At 40.7% G+C, this 16092-nt stretch overlaps 1 protein-coding gene across 1 annotated transcript in view; it reads left to right on the forward strand.

Annotated features, from left to right (window-relative positions):
- The window catches only part of COL24A1 (collagen type XXIV alpha 1 chain), a 331418-nt gene that overhangs the window by 35678 nt on the left and 279648 nt on the right, over window positions 1-16092 (forward strand). The window contains 2 exon segments of the mRNA XM_021090341.1: window positions 1764-1817; window positions 4995-5048. Of these exon segments, the coding sequence (XP_020946000.1) occupies window positions 1764-1817; window positions 4995-5048 (108 nt within the window).

Raw genomic sequence — 16092 nt, forward strand, 5'->3', positions numbered from 1 at the left:
GGGAAGTGAGGCCGCGTGGGGGCTGAGAGAGGAGACATGGTGGGGTCACGCACTAGCAGATCCGGTGGGTCAAGTGTGTGTGTGTTACGTTGTTAAAGCTGTGAGGGCTTAGAGAGAGTGAGCTAAAGGCTAAGAAGTGTTGGCTAGAGAGTGTAGTGGTTACAAGTGATACTGTGGAGATTGTGTAGTCGTTGGTAATATTAAAGCCAAGAATATCCAAGTGGTGCTCCCTCACGGTCATGTCATTTCGTGTTTCCTTTATGGTACTCTCCCAGTTTAGCTCATTCACAGTCTGAATTTTTAAATTCCAAATTCTTTCCATTAAAATTTTGCTACTCCATCAATAATTCATTCAAGAGTTGTGTTCTCTGTCTTTCAAGATGGCTATCATTGTAAAATTTATTTTAAGAATGATTTTCTATGGTCCTGTTGTTTTTTAAATACTAACTACTAATATCTATATAATCTATGGAGATTGTAACCAGTGATCTAAAATTGTCTTACTTGTGGACGTAGTGATAGCTATGGAAAAAAATAGGTCAGACTGGAAAGCAGTCTTTTCCTTAGACGTTTTTTTTTTTGGACTCTTGGACATGGCGCAGTGGTTAACGAATCTGACTAGGAACCATGAGGTTGCGGGTTCGATCTCTGGCCTTGCTCAGTGGGTTAGGGATCTGGCGTTGCCGTGAGCTGTGGTGTAGGTGGCAGATGCGGCTTGGATCCTGCGTTGCTGTGGCTCTGGTGTAGGCTGGCAGTTAAGGTCCGATTCGACCCCTAGCCTGGGAACCTCCATATGCCGCGGGAGCGGCCCAAGGAATGGCAAAAAGACAAAAAAAAAAAAAATATATATATATATATATATATATGTATATAATTTGTAAAGTTAAAAAAAAAACTTACTGGGGACTTTTCTTTGGGTCTTCCTTCTTTCACCAGCCATTTCGAATGCTCTTTGAAAGAATCCCTGACTATGTGACAGAAGACATGACTATTTCCCTATTTCCCAAACGGTGAAAATAGCATTTAGGAATGGAAAATTATTTATTATTTGAAAATGGTAATCAGAATTTGAATGATAAAGAATTTCAATTCTGTGTTTTATGAAGTGTGAAACAGTTAGAAAAGAGATATTTTGCTAATATGTGTAAGGAAGATTAATACTGCATCAAAAATTTTGGTTGAAACCTAATGTCATATTTCTCTTGAAATATAAATGATAAAGATTCTCAGATTATGAAATACCTATTTTTTCTAACAGAAGAAACAGAATTTTTGGCAATTAGAGGGTTTTCTTTTGGTTTATTTTTTATTATAAAGTCATGCATAAACATTGCAAGACTTTGGAAAATATTTAAACTTAGAATGATGTCTTAAAATTTTGAGAACTACTATAGGCAGTTTTCTCTTATTACCTGGTTTTCCCATGCTAAACTAGGAATTTTAACTCAGTATGTCATGAAAACGGAAAAGTTGAGAGCCTCTATGTAGCTCCCTTGAAGAAAGGTGCTCTAGTAGTAGTATGGCTTCACTGATGCGAAAAATCAGCTATGTCTGGGGAATTTCCAGGAATCGTCTCAATGTTTAGAATTAAGGATAAGTAAAATATAAATTAAAAGGTAACTAATCCATGTTTATCTCAATTTAAAATTCATAATTTTATTTAATGCCATATAATGTGTATAGCATCTGACAATGCATATGATGAGGAAGTGTGATGGATCTAATTTATGTTTAATCAAGTGTTTTATAACTGTTTTATTTAGGGCCCCAAAGGAGATCCGGGTTTTTCCCCAGGTCAAGCCATTTCTGGAGAAAAGGTAATTATTTGCCCATGAAATAAAATCAGGGTGATGTGTTCCAAGCATTTACAAATACTTTTTTGTCTTTTTTAAGAGATTTTACTTGATATCAGGCAAATAGATAGCCATTGGAATTTAATGAAGGAAGAAATATTTGAGGAATTAAGTAAATGGTGTGATCAGCCTAATGTATCAATTTAAATCTTACCGTTAATTTTATCCAGTGTCTACTCTGTCATACCCTTGTGCTACCTGCCAATTAGGGTGGTGGGGCAAAAAATTAAAGCGAGATAATTTGAGTCCTGACTTCAAAACTGTTGCTATCAGTATGTTTGCCATTTTAAATTCTAAGGCCATTTTACACCTCTTTAAAGAACAGTTCTACCTACTTTAAGTTGTTCAAGTCCTACAGTAACTGTGAGAGAGGCAGTCATCACCATCCTATTTTTCAGTTGAGAGAACAGGATTCATAAAATTGAAATGACTCATCACATAGTAAGGGGCAGAAATAATGCTCTAAGATATCTGACTTAATACACTGCTTTTCATTTATCATAATGCTCTCAAATACACACACATAGGCATTTAGGTAAAAAGAAAATATTGCTGTAAAGTAAGGATATGAACAAAAATCTTTATTAGGAGGAAGACAGAGTTTTCCAGTGGGGAACTCTCAGTGCAGTATTTAGGCATATATCTTGGAAGCTTTATTTAGACATGCACTTGATGAAGGTGAGACAGTTATAGGATGTTTTTGTTTATGTGGTATACATTCACAAACTTTTAAAATCCCTGAATAATTTTTGTGGTTCCTAGATTGAAATGTGATCTTTTAACTGGTTTATATAAACTTTTGTAAACTTCAAATAAATTTACATCAACTTAATGGATTTTACAGACATATTAACAATTAAACTCCTAAATTGAATCTACAATCTTAAGCATTTTATTACTCTGATGGAATTGAGTTCACTGAATGTAATTTAGAAAAGGAATGGAAGTGAAACAGTATTTTCATTGTTCTCTTAATCACTACAAGGAAAAAATTCTACAGTCTGAGAAACATAGATACCATATTTAAAAATATCTAAATATAGGACATTTTGTTTCTTACCTAAAATTTAGAAATTAGAAGTCCACTCTAGGAGTTCCCACTGTGGCTCAGTGGAAACGAACCTGACTAGGATCCATGAGGATGCCGGTTCAATCCCTGGCCTTGCTCAGGGGGTCAAAGATCCCAGGTTGCTGTTGCTGTGGTGTAGGTCAGCAGCTACAGCTCCAGTTCAACCCCTAGCCTGGGAAACCTCCATATGCCACAGGTGTGGCCCTAAAAAACAGCACACACACAGACACACATACAAAAGTCCACTCTGTTTTGGTGCCTGCTTTTAAATAAACTTCCCAAATTAAGCATTCAAATATTATCAAGTGCTTAATTTTATCTTCCCTTGTGGCTTCTCTATAAAATATAGGGTGATTCAGCCTGAGAGTTACGGTTGGGAAGTATGTCAGTGTTTTTTGTTTTGTTTTTTTTTTTTTTACTTTTTGAGTTACTCATGTACTAACTGCGGTCAATACTATATAGGAGGAATGTCGTAAGATAAAGGATTTAATAGCATGTTGCCCTTGTGCTTTAAGTGAAATCCAACTTTCAAAATGAGACATAGTTTTAAATGGTAAAATTAAAAAACTATATCTTAGAAATTATATTTACATAAAATTGTGTTCAATTATACCGAGGAGGCAAGGTATTATACACATAAAATATAAATACAAATAAAATACAAACATTAAACTGATGTGAGTATAGGGGGATTGGGAAACAATTGGATTTTATTTTTAACCATTTAGCCATTTTTCAATAAATTTATAGTCAATGATGAAGCAATAAATGCAGTGCAGAAGCTAGTCTTTGTCATGAAATATCCAGTAAGTAACATGTCTCATGAGCATATTTAAGTGTTTAAGTCCTTCTGGGACCTCAATGGCATGCAAAGATAACTTTTACATAGTAGTAATTTTTCTTTCCCCATCAGACAAGTGAGATATTATCATTCTCATTTTTAAGACGGAGGAACTCTGAAGGGAAATTAAGTGATCTACCTTTGATTACAGCTATGGGTGGTGCGCCTCCAGTCTCCATTTTTAGTTCAGTTTTGTCCTCCCTCTGTCAGAGTAAGAAGTGTAAAATATATAGATATCTGTATAAACCCACCATCCCATAGCAAATAGAAGCCACTTTAAAAAAAAAAAAGTCCAAACTATTAGAACAAATGAAAAAGCACTTTATCATTAATAGTCAGAAACATCCTTTTCTGATTGTTTAATTTGGTGACATATTAAGTAGGTTACACACCCAACGTTAAACATCGCATAAACGACCATTGACGAGTTTATTTAGGATTATTACCTAAGTACTCTTTTTCCTTTGAAACCTTTTTTTTCACGCAAAATAAATATGCTGCAGCAGAAAGAGGGAAAGAAAGGGAGGTAAAGAAAAAGTGTACCTTGGGCAAACAGGTGTAAGGTTATACCCCCATTCCTTGCGGCAGGTTGTCCTTAGAGCATCCTTGTCCCTCGTCACTGCTACCGCTGCAGACACTCTTTCCTCCTCGTTGGTATAATTTCTCCTGTCCTGCTGGCAGGCCCTCATCAAATTTGCGGAAGAGGGTGGACAAAAGGCCCTAATCCTTGGGGCTGTGGAGCCAAACACACGGTCCTCCCAATGCGTTTTCACTGCCTTCCTGGGGGCGCTGCAGCCGCAGGCACCAGGCCGCCCCGGAAGCGGAAGTGCTCCTCTGCCTGGTGCTCCTCCGCCTGGTGCTCCTCTGTCTGGTGCCTGCGTGAACCCCGTCCTGCGCTCCCCGCAGCCGTGCCGAGAGGTTCCGCGTGGGAGTCCCACGCGGCTGCGCGCCCGCGGGAAAGGGCAGGCCGGGACCCCGCTCAGCTGCCTCACTTTTGACAGTGTCAGAGCCTTTAGGCGTTTAAAACCCAGTGAACCTGGGAAAGGTGGGAAACTGGCGAGCAGGAGAAGAGAACAAGACCGAGCAGCGAGGCCCCGGCGGCGGGGCGGCGTGCTGGCTGGGGGCCCCGGGAGGCCCGGGCCGGTCAGGCCCGAGGCGGCGGAGGACACCTGCGCGGGCTCCGTCTCCGGCTCCCTTTCCAGCCTCAGACCCTGTCTGTGTTTGCTCCTAGGGGGACCAAGGCCTTTCCGGACTCGGGGGGCCGCCGGGCGAGCGGGGCGCCAAGGTAAGGCCTCGTCTGGCTGGGGCGCGGCCGCGCCGTGGGCGTGGGGCTGTCAGCCCCCCGCGAGTCTCGTTTCCCAGTTGCTTCCAAAGTCGGTGTCTTAAACCCGATCCTCAGCAAGAGGCCTTAGAACGCGGCCTCAGCCGGGAGGGCGGGCGCGGGAGGTGGAAGAAAACCCTGCACATGGCGATGGCGATGGCGACGTTCACACGTAGGAGAGAGTCACTGATGGAGTTATTGAAGCTTTTCTCATAAAAAAAAATATATATGTATGTATTCTATATAGTAACATATGTATGTCAGGGCACTAATCTGCTTGTGAATCTTGGAAGTCCCTTGTGAGTTTTACGTGTCCAGAATGAGGTACACTTGGACGTAGGTAATACACTTGGATCTTTTTGTTTCTAATTTTATTAAAAAATAATCTTCTCTGCTATGAAATATGTATATATAGGGCCTGAAGAGTAGAATGAGGGTTGGGAATAGGTACAAAAAAAAAGAAAAAAATAGTAGTCAATTGCATATTAGTAGGCTTTTTCTGAGGTAAAAAGGAGTAGTAACACCACTGCTCTGATTATTTCATAAAACATGTTGAGTAGTTTCCTGAATTAACACAAGTATAAGTTATCTTCTGTATTTAGCTTGTCTTTTCCCCAAACACTGATTTTCTCCAGGAGGTAAGAAGATACAAAATTCCTTTTTAAGGTATTAAAGACCCCCAGATATTAGAGGGCAGTCCTTGAAATGAATGTCCAAACACATTTGGTAATGAGCTGTGCTGGTGTCTTAGCGTGTCTGTTCTTTTCCTCTTGGGAGATTTAAGCTGGAGGTGGTATCACTCAGGCTCTGGTTAATTGGTTCAGATCTGATTGGCCATTTTCTGGGTCCCGCTGACCTTCAGCAAGTTGCTTTAGTTGCTACGTCTGTAAAACGTGAAGATAATACTGCTTACTTCATAGAGAGCTGTCGGAACATGGAAAGGGATAATCCGTGCAACGCAGTGTCCGACAAATAGCAAGCCTTTAATGCATGTTAACCATCAGCCATTTCTCTGGGTTTTGGGGAGGATTCTGACCTCATTTGCTTCCCTCTACAACCCCCACTAAAGGGCTCAATTGTAAATTGCTTAAAAAGGTTCTGATCTCATGGAGTGTTTTTCCTCCTATGACCATACCACACCATTCTTACGACGTTTAGACTTGTCTTCATCCTAGAAAGTACTTAGAATCTGATAACTCTTTTGAAGCTCTTGGTTGCCCCATGAAACTGAAGAGTGACCGTTTCCACCAGAATTGGCCTTGACAAACAGTCATGAATTGGTCTGAGTAATGTTATTCATTCTGTAGGTGATAAATCTAAGATAAGCCCAGAGAGGTCAAGAGAATTGCTCAGGGTCACTCAGAGTTACAGCAGCATCAAGAAGCAAAGCTTACTGATATTGAATCCATTGTGCTTTTAATAGTCTGTGCGTTTTATATGAGATTAATAAGGTACTTGGGATTTGATTACTATGAAGTTTATTACATATTTTATCAAATTACTTTTTGGATTATTATAGCTATTACTGTAAATAAGAATATGAATATTCCTGGGCCATGGATTGAATCTGAGTTGCAGCTGTGACCTACACTGCAGCTATGGCAATACCAGATCCTTTACCCCACTGCACCTGGCAAGGGATCAAACCTGCACCTCCACAGCAACCCAAGCCACTGCAGTCGGATTCTTAACCCACTGGACCCAACATTTTTAACTTTGAAATTTTACTTACTCAAAGCAGAAGACTATCTACCAAAGACTTATGCACATAATATATGAGTCTTGGCCCGTCAGTATTTTAAAATATTAAAAATATGTACTTTCTGGTCTGCGTAAGTCTAGTAAAGTGAAATCGCATTAATTTAAACAAACGGGATCATGGCTTCCACATCTTTCACAGACTTTTAAAATCTGGCTTGTATTGTTAACTAGTGGAAACAGACCCCCTGTGGACATCAGGAATCCTGCTATGCTTATCCATTAGCAGCTAGCTGATTTTTATCTAGAAAAAGTTTAGACAAAAGTATTTAGAAATCAGATTACTTTCTGATAAATGAAGCATCCATGGTTTACTATGTTTTGACATTAGTTTGGAAAAGTGTTGAAATGATTTTGTAGTGTTTCTAAGACTATTTTCCTCCTTTTCAGAGTGTGTCTAGTAGGGGGAGCTGTATACAGATTTTTAAAGAACAAGTATTGCCAGGAAGGGGGCATAAAGACTCAGTCCAGACCTAACTATTCGTCCACTTAGCAGGCTTGCGGCACGTTTCCGTCACTCTGTGTGCATGTCTTACCCTAATGTGAATGAATAGTAAAAATAAACTCAAAATGAGCTTGATAGACTCTTCCTGTGGTTTGTGTGAAAGTGGAAAGGACCAGACTGTTGGGTAGAATGTTTAGGTAAATTATGAGCTGTTTTCTATGGAATTTACTAATTTTGGTTCATTTTTTGAAACATTGAGGTCACTCTTGGAGTTAATTCCTACAAACAAGATCCATGCCAGGAGAACCTAGAATAGTGGCTCATAAATGAGGGACTCCTATTCCTTCATCCTTTCAGTTCTATCCTAAAATGCTACGTGACTTCTTAAGGTCAGGATAAGAACTTATTCAGTCTGTAGGTGATAAATCTAAGATAAGCCCAGAGAGGTCAAGAGAATTGCTCAGGGTCACTCAGAGTTACAGCAGCATCAAGAAGCAAAGCTTACTGATATTGAATCCATTGTGCTTTTAATAGTCTGTGCGTATTATATGAGGTTAATAAGGTACTTGGGATTTGATTACTATGAAATTTATTACATATTTTATCAAATTACTTTTTGGATTATTATAGCTATTACTGTAAATAAGTATAGCTCCTTTATTACGTGCAGTCTTCTATCTGCCACACCCTGTATCCTTTTACCTTAAAGACAGCATATTGAGACAGATACTATGTTCAGTGTATCGTAAATAAGCCGATTGAGGTATACAATGGTGAGGTCATTTACTCGACTATTAGTTGGCGAGTCCGGACTCAAATCCAGGCCTGTTTGACATGACTCTGTTCTTAGTGACTTCTCATCCTGTTTCTCCATTAATAGTAGTTCATTATGCCAATACCTGTTACATGTGTGTTTTAGTACTTCTGACTATCTCAAGCATGTATGCAAGAGGAAGTGCCTTTTTATTTTTCCCGAAAGCCAAGAAAGCAGATGTAGTTGGTGATGACAGGTAATAATGCCTTCATTATATCTTTTCTCTGAAAGTTTCTGGAAATATTAAAATTCTTCAGGTAATCTTTAAAGTGATTGTAAGACAGTTGTGTGTAGGATACTGGCAACTCATGAAAACGGTGAGATAAACAGAAGATTAATGTAAAATGTTCTGAAAACTACGTCATGTTGAGACAGAAATAAGTAAATCAGTAGTATATTTTTTCACTCTTAGCAGATTTTTGGTTTTTTGTTTTTTGCTTCTTCCATTTTCTTTTTGAAATCCCTTTCTCCTAGACTTTTTTTTTAACCAATATTAACAACTTTAACAAGCAGTGTGTTTCCCCAGATTGACTGGTTACATGGCCCTAACTTAGCCAGCTTCATTTAACTCTCATTTTCCAAGGAACCGAAGTATTTTTTCACTTCCCACTAAGTGGCTAACTTTGTGCCAAAAAGCAGATAAGTGAGATCCAGGGTGCATTCTGGGTTGGAAAGAAGGCAGGAGTCATAATTCTCAGCTTGGATTCCAGATGGATTTTTAAATCAGTTTTTAATACCTCTGATCAGTTGCTACATTACTGTTGGAAGTCTGCTATTTAAAATTGTAAGAACATTAGCAGTGATTTCACTCGAAGTGGTATTTGTAGGATCAAGAGGATAAGCCAGATGGGAGCAGTCAAACACGTTTTAGCATAAAATATAAATCAGAACAATTGTAAAATATGCTGTACGTACTTTAAAATGTTATGAGTGTTATGAATAATGTATGGCAATATTTTCTGAATATCCAAAAATTCGCCTATTAAGGTTTTAGTAATGATTATAAATCAGCGTGAACTCTTACTCTATTTTGATGGACTTATTTCAGTGGGAAGTTTCCCTCACATGGGAGGTGCACAGTTAACATCTTTATGAAGTCGGACAAGGAAAAAAGAACTGCAGCCAACAAGTGGCATGCCTTATGATTTATCAGTCGCTGAAAAACTATGTAGCTTTTCATAATCTATCTATTTATTTTTGCTTTTTAGGCCTGCACCTGCAGCACATGGAGTTTCCCAGACTAGGGTTTGAATTGGAGCTGTAGTTGCCCACCTGCGCCACAGCCACAGCCACACCAGATCCAAGCCACATGTGTGACCCACATCATAGCTCATGGCAACCCCAGACCCTTAACCCACTGAACGAGGCCAGGGATCCAACCCAGCCCCTCATGGCCGCGAGTTGGGTTCGTTACTGCTGAGCCACAATGGGAGCTCCTCATGATCTGTTTAAAGTAAGGACAGTACCAAGGAGGTGCAACACTACAGAGCGTTAATGAGAACAACGATAAAAATAAGAGTCCCTGGAGAGGGAAATAAAAATTCTTGTGTTCCAGTTAACTCTCTAGATCATCTTCTCATCTGCTGGTTATTCCTGTAAAAGTCTACAGAGCTCCATTTTACCTCAGACTGGTTCCCAGTTCAAGTACAGAACTGAAGGCCCGCTGTAAAAGCTGCTGCTTAGGGGCTGTGCTGTCACTGCTGTGGCCATCTCCTCTGCAATCTGCCATTCCCACTAATGCTAGGGGCAGCTGAGAACAAGGCAACACATGCTGAGCTCCCCGCAGGCAAGCCAGTGGCTGCCAAAGTGATGGAATTTGTGGGACTTTGAAAATGTTTCTTCATCCAAAGATATTTCCCTCTTGTGATTGACGTGCTAACATTAGCGATAAATTCACTTGGGTGAATGTATTTTTCTTTTACTTTCTTTTTTTGGCTTTTAGGGCTGCACCCACAGCATATGGAGGTTCCCAGGCTAGGGGTCGAATCAGAGCTGTAGCTGCCAGCCTACACCACAGCCACAGCAACGCAGGATCTGAGCCGCATCTGCGACCTTCACCACAGGTCACGGCAACACCAGGTCCTTAACCTCCTGATCGAGGCCAGGAATCAAACCTGCATCCTCATCGATGGTAGTCAAATTTGTTTCCGCTGAGCCACAACGGGAACTCCCCAACATATTTCCGATTCCAGAAAGTTTTTAAAAAATTTTCTGTGTTCTTAGAAAAAGGTGTCATTGGTTGTGTAGCACCATTTTGAGAACTAGTTTGTCACACGGTGTTTCTCCATGAGGACTAGTTGAGAAGACTGCAGCTAGAGTTGATGGGGCCACGGTAAAGACCAAGTCCTAGTTAGTAAGTCAGTATTGTGAGGAGTTGGGGACTGGGTGGGCAGGAGTCTGCTGAGTGTGGGAGGGAAGCTGGTTCCGAGCTGGCGGTGGAAGTGTAGAGAGGTTCGGGTGACTTCATCCTGTCACTTAAGTCTTCTCAGTCTGCAGTCACCGGGGATCATCCTTCTAGTTCGTTCTTGGAAAGCAGTTCAACTCCTTATTCTTGAAACTTCAGAAACGATACTGCCTACCTCAAGAAGTACTTACATTTCCATGGATGTTGATTTTTATCTTCCTCTGCACTCTTGGTTACAGCTTCTTTTCTGATTCTCCATGGCTGTCTTTTTACTATTTCTCAACTTTGCCAAAGGTTTCCATGCGGTTTTTGGCCAAAACATAACTGTAGATGTTTGTTTGTATTCCTCAAGGCATTCTGACATGAGTCCTGTAAATTTCATTGGACAAATGTTATTGCAGACTTGGAATTACCTGATCTGTAAAGGAAGGTTGTTCGCACATTACCAGAAGAAGAGCATTAAGTTTTGGCTTTCGGATAACCATGCAGTGGTGATGAGCTAAAGGGACGTATGTGAGCGGTCCAGGTGTCCTGAAGTGCAGGGGCTGTTGTTCATCCCCTGTGGGTTTTCAGCCCAGTGAATGGCACTTACGAAACACCTGTCATTAGGGAATGAATGAATACTGCTGCTCATGCAGGGAAACCTGCGTCCTCGGCGCTAGTCAGATTCATTTCCGCTGCGCTGTGACGGGAATGCTGCAGTTGTTTTAATCACGTCCTTTTGTCCTACAGTTCGTTTGGGAAACCACTGTGATATAAACAATGCAGTTCTTGCCTTCAGTAGCTTACTGTCTAAAAAGGAAACAGATGCTGAAGTAAATCACAAAAGCATGTTATGCTGTGACACGTGCAATGAGGCATATGTGAAAGGGTTTATAGCACATGTTGAGAGTTGCCTAAACCTCTGGGGCTGGAGATGGGGGTGCGTGGAGGGAACAGGGAAAGAGGCAAGATCTGAACTACCTCTTGAGGAGCGGAAGTGACCCTGGTAGTGCTGTAGTTAGTAGACACGTGTGCTGTGTACACACAGCTCAGGACGTGAAGCAAGGCTTGGGGGCAGGACGCAGTCTTGTTTTGGGATTATGAAGTGTGAGGCAGGAGTTGTAGGAAGATAAGGTTTGAGGGGGATTTAGGAGTTAAATTATGAAGGAATTCGTGTGCCATGGGAAAGCACTGATCCTGGGCCAGCGAGCGCCTGGGGGTCGTTAGGAAGGGGCGAACCAAAGGCACATCATTAGTCTCTAGATCTTCTTAGGCATTTTTGCGGATTCTATAGAGGAAAGTTCCTACCTTTCTGAACCTAAAGTTTATGGAAGGAGGCCCAGAATAGGAAGGCAAAGTGACACAGAAGTTGTCTTATGCCATAGGGGCTCTTTTCTCCTATGTAGGAAACATCTCCAGCTCAGTGAATCTCAGTCCTTCCCGTTTCTTCCTGTTAAAGGAGGAAAACCATTCATCTATAAAGTTGACACCATGGAGATTATATCAAGACTTTTCTCAGTTCATATATACAGGCACTACTTGCTTTGCATAGTTCTGATATATGCAAGTCTCACTCGCATGGTTTAATTAAACACCAGTCTCCCAAAGCATAGTTCACATTTCACTTACCACAGCACATTAGGTGTGATGAGCTGCATAAAGTGTAGACTTTGCTGCGGGCTCTTCAGCTTACAAGTGACTCCGTAAATCAGCCGTGCATCGCTGTCAGTGAGCAGTCATCTCATTTCATCTCGAGTCTCTTAGTGGTGGGGCACTGCGCATCCAGTCCTGCACAGACAGCAGGGTGCAGCTGCTTTGCTTCTTTCTCTCCCAGGCATAAACCTATGTGACATTTTACACAAACGGATAATCAAAAGAAGCAATTGCTAGCAAAGATGAAAGAACACTGTCTGACTCATTTCATTCAGTATGGTAATCTCTAAGCCCATCCATGTTGCTGCACGTGGCATTATTTCATTCTTTTTGTAGCTGAGTAATATTCCATTTATATATGTATGGATGGATGATGAATCACTTTTTTGTACAGCAGTATTTATCACAACATTGTAAATCAACTATACTTAATAAAACGTTAAAAAATGAAAAAAGACGAAAGTACAGTGAAATAAAGGAACAGTAAGAACGCAGACATTAGAATCGAACATAAATGGAACTACAGAGAAAGGGCTGATCCTGGGACACTGCTGCTGTTTGAGAGCCTCTCCATGTGCAGACAGAGGATCTTAGGAAGCCAGACTTTCTGACTGAGGAGGAAAGGGTTGTGATGAATTGGGCAGAAAAGTCCCAGAGGAGGTCACAGCGGCAAAATCTGTACATTAGAAGAACTCTCGGAGCCATTTCATGAAACCGAAAGTGCAGAGGATAAAATACTAGAGGTTGACCACACCCACACGTAGAAAGGAGTCTTAAGAATGTGCCAAAATCATAGAAAATAGGCTTTGCTTGGGTGGTTATTTACATAAGACAAGCACCATTCAAACTCCTTTTCCTAAATTTTTGGAAGAAATGGCACTTTCTCACTGTTTGTAATGTTTTAAATTACACCATACTAAATTAATATTGGTTTAACATCTTTTTCATTTTCCAATACAGAATTAACTGAGAGTGAGAATTTTTAATGTTTTGACAAAAGATTTTAAACAGGACAATTTTTGTAGTTTTTTCCATTATTAGGATTGCTTTGTGTGGCTTCAGCTTGTATGGTCAGCTGCATGGTCCTGTGCCACCGAGCAAAGCAAGGGTGGTCTCTATGTTCATGGCACCCCTGTATTCCCGACGGACAAACGTTTTATTGATATATCCACATGCGAATTATCTGGGTAATTTCAGGCATATTCTTGAAGTTTGTTCCTTTTCCATCCCTTAATGTTTCTGATTTGACTCTATTTTATATATAGATATATAAAATATATAAAAATATATGAAATATGTAAATATATATAATATATAAAATATACTTTAAAATATATAAAAGATATATATATATATATCCTTCGTGGTTACCTGTTGATAAAATATTTGTTAGGGTTCAAATTCTTGTTAAAATAAGGATTAAAATGAACATCTTTCTATTATAACTAGATTCTAAGCCTCATTTATTATTGGAATTCTTGGCAAGGCAACTTTCTATCACAACAAAAGTTGAGACAATTCTGGAACTCACTGTAGTGAGTTTTTAATCTGTTACAGAATTTGGAAATTTTTCTTTTTTTTTTCTTTTTTGGCTGCACCCATAGCATGTGGAAGTTCCCAGGCCAGGGAGCAAACCCTTGCCACAGCAGCGACAACATTGGATCCTTAACCTGCTGGGCCTCGAGGGAACTCCTGTCTATTTTTCTATTAGCATTCCTTAAGAAGTATGTTCACATTAGTTTGTTTCAGTATATTCATCAGAGAAAAATCCTGTGTTGTTAGTTATTGGACGTTTTTGGTTCTTTTACCTTTGTGAGTGCAGGAAAACCAATGACTCAAATAGTGCTTTCAAGAGAATACAATATCAGCAAATTAAAAAGAAATAAAGTATCAGGCCCTCGGTTGGAGTTATGTCAAAGCTTGAATATAGACATTTTTCCCATGAACTTATTTCTTTGCTTTTTAAAATGTTACAGACTAGTATTTAAGTAGAAAATAAATGAGGCCTCTAGTCATAAATCAGGAGTAAATGGAGGCTTTTATACAATAGCAGTGCCAACTCCATTGTATTACAGTACAATGTTACACTGAAAAATAAGATACTTTTTCTCCCCTTTATTACCTTCACCTCAACATTAAAAGAATTGAGATACATTAAATACCTAGAATCTGCTTTCCCCCAGGTAGCTCTCAAATCTAAGTCTCTGCACCAGCTCATTTATTCATCCACATCTCTCCCTCGGTTAATTAATTAATGAGCACTTCCTGTGTTTAGGCGCTGGGGATACCGGTATCTAGGATAAGCTAGAGAAGGAACCTGAGCTTAAGCTCTGTCAGGGCTTCTGAGCTGTTTCTAACTCTGCCCGCAGATCTCATCTGTGAACACGTTCACCTGGGCTGTCTTAATAGCCCCTGGGCTGTCTTAATAGCCCCCTGGCTGACCCCTCATCCCTCTGCTCACCCCAGCGTCCCTGTCTTTGTTTCAGGTCACATGTCCATGGGAGCCTGAATCTGGTTTTCTCTAATACATACCGCAGTCTTAACCTGAATTCTTCTTGTAACTTCAAGCTTGAATTGACTCTTTTTTTTTTTTTTTTTTTTTTTGTCTTTTTGCCTTTTCTTGAGCCACTCCCACGGCATATGGAGGTTCCCAGGCTAGGCGTCAAATCAGAGCTCTAGCCACCAGCCTCCGCCAGAGCCACAGCAACGCAGAATGCAACCTACACCACAGCTCACGGCAACGCCGGATCCTTAACCTACTGAGCAAAGCCAGGGATCAAACCCACAACCTCATGGGTCCTAGTTGGATTTGTTAACCACTGCACCACGGTGGGAACTCCTGAATTGACTCTTATAGATGTCCTTTTGTTTTCATTCAAAGAAAGCTGAAAAAAAAAATTACAGATTCAAGTCATCAGAGAATGCTGGCAAGAAAAGAAAATTTAGCAATAATTTCATTCAGCGCCATCATTTTACAAAGGAACCCTTGGACACTCACGACATAACTAGTTGGTGATGAAACTGGTATAGAGCTTAGTGTGCTTGATCTTTTCATTTGTGTTAGCAGTAAACTAAACCAAACTAAAACTGTTTTGTTTTAATTAGACTGTTTTCATTGCAAAGAATGGACACTTAGGCCATCTCAAGGAAGAGAGAATCATTGCAATCCTCTTTAGAGTGCTAAGGGGAACCAGGGACCCATGGAATCTGAAAACAGGTCCTATAACAAGACTTGGTGTCGTGGAGATGGGCACTGATTCACAGCTGCTCTGTGCGTCTTGGCAGCATCGGTCTATGGGTCCGTCTTGCTTTTTCTATTAGTACTGCTGCTCGTCTGCTCTCTCTACACCTGCCTTTTCGTGTTACCTGGCTTGTCCTCTGACAGCTTTCCTTCTCAACATAGCTTTTGCCTCGTCTCAATTTTTTACTTACAATTTGACTTTCTTCCCTTCCTCTTAGACTGCCTTTGTCAATCTCTTTCCAGCTTCAGCTAAGTACCTAAATCAGTCCCCCTCCCCTTCCTTTTTCCTTCTTTTTACATTTAATTCAAAGGAAAATTTGACTGGCCCAGCTTGCTCCTGCTAAGGCAAAACTCTTGACTCTGGGTGAGCTCGTGGGCTACTGATTGGACTTCGCGTTGGCTTCCCGAGACTGAACACCGTCTCCTGTGGCTGAGACGGGGTGGGAGCGAGCTTGGGAGGGAAACCTCAGGACCGTTTGGTGCTGCCTTCTTGTTAGAGTCTCTGGACGAGGCAGAATCCCTTCGAAGTGAATCGCGCGTTCAGAGGATGTTGTGATCGACAGGTGTCGTTCGCTGTCAGCGCTGCTTCAGGGGAAGCAAGCTAACGGAGTCCTGCCAGCACCATGTTCTGTTTCCTCGTGGGCTGAGGAGGAGGAAACTCTGGTTAGAGAAACAGTGGCCACGGACGGGAGTATGTCGCTAGACTAAGGG

This window comes from Sus scrofa, chromosome 4 (genome assembly GCF_000003025.6).
Source record: "Sus scrofa isolate TJ Tabasco breed Duroc chromosome 4, Sscrofa11.1, whole genome shotgun sequence".
In the NCBI taxonomy this organism is placed as follows: domain Eukaryota; kingdom Metazoa; phylum Chordata; class Mammalia; order Artiodactyla; family Suidae; genus Sus; species Sus scrofa.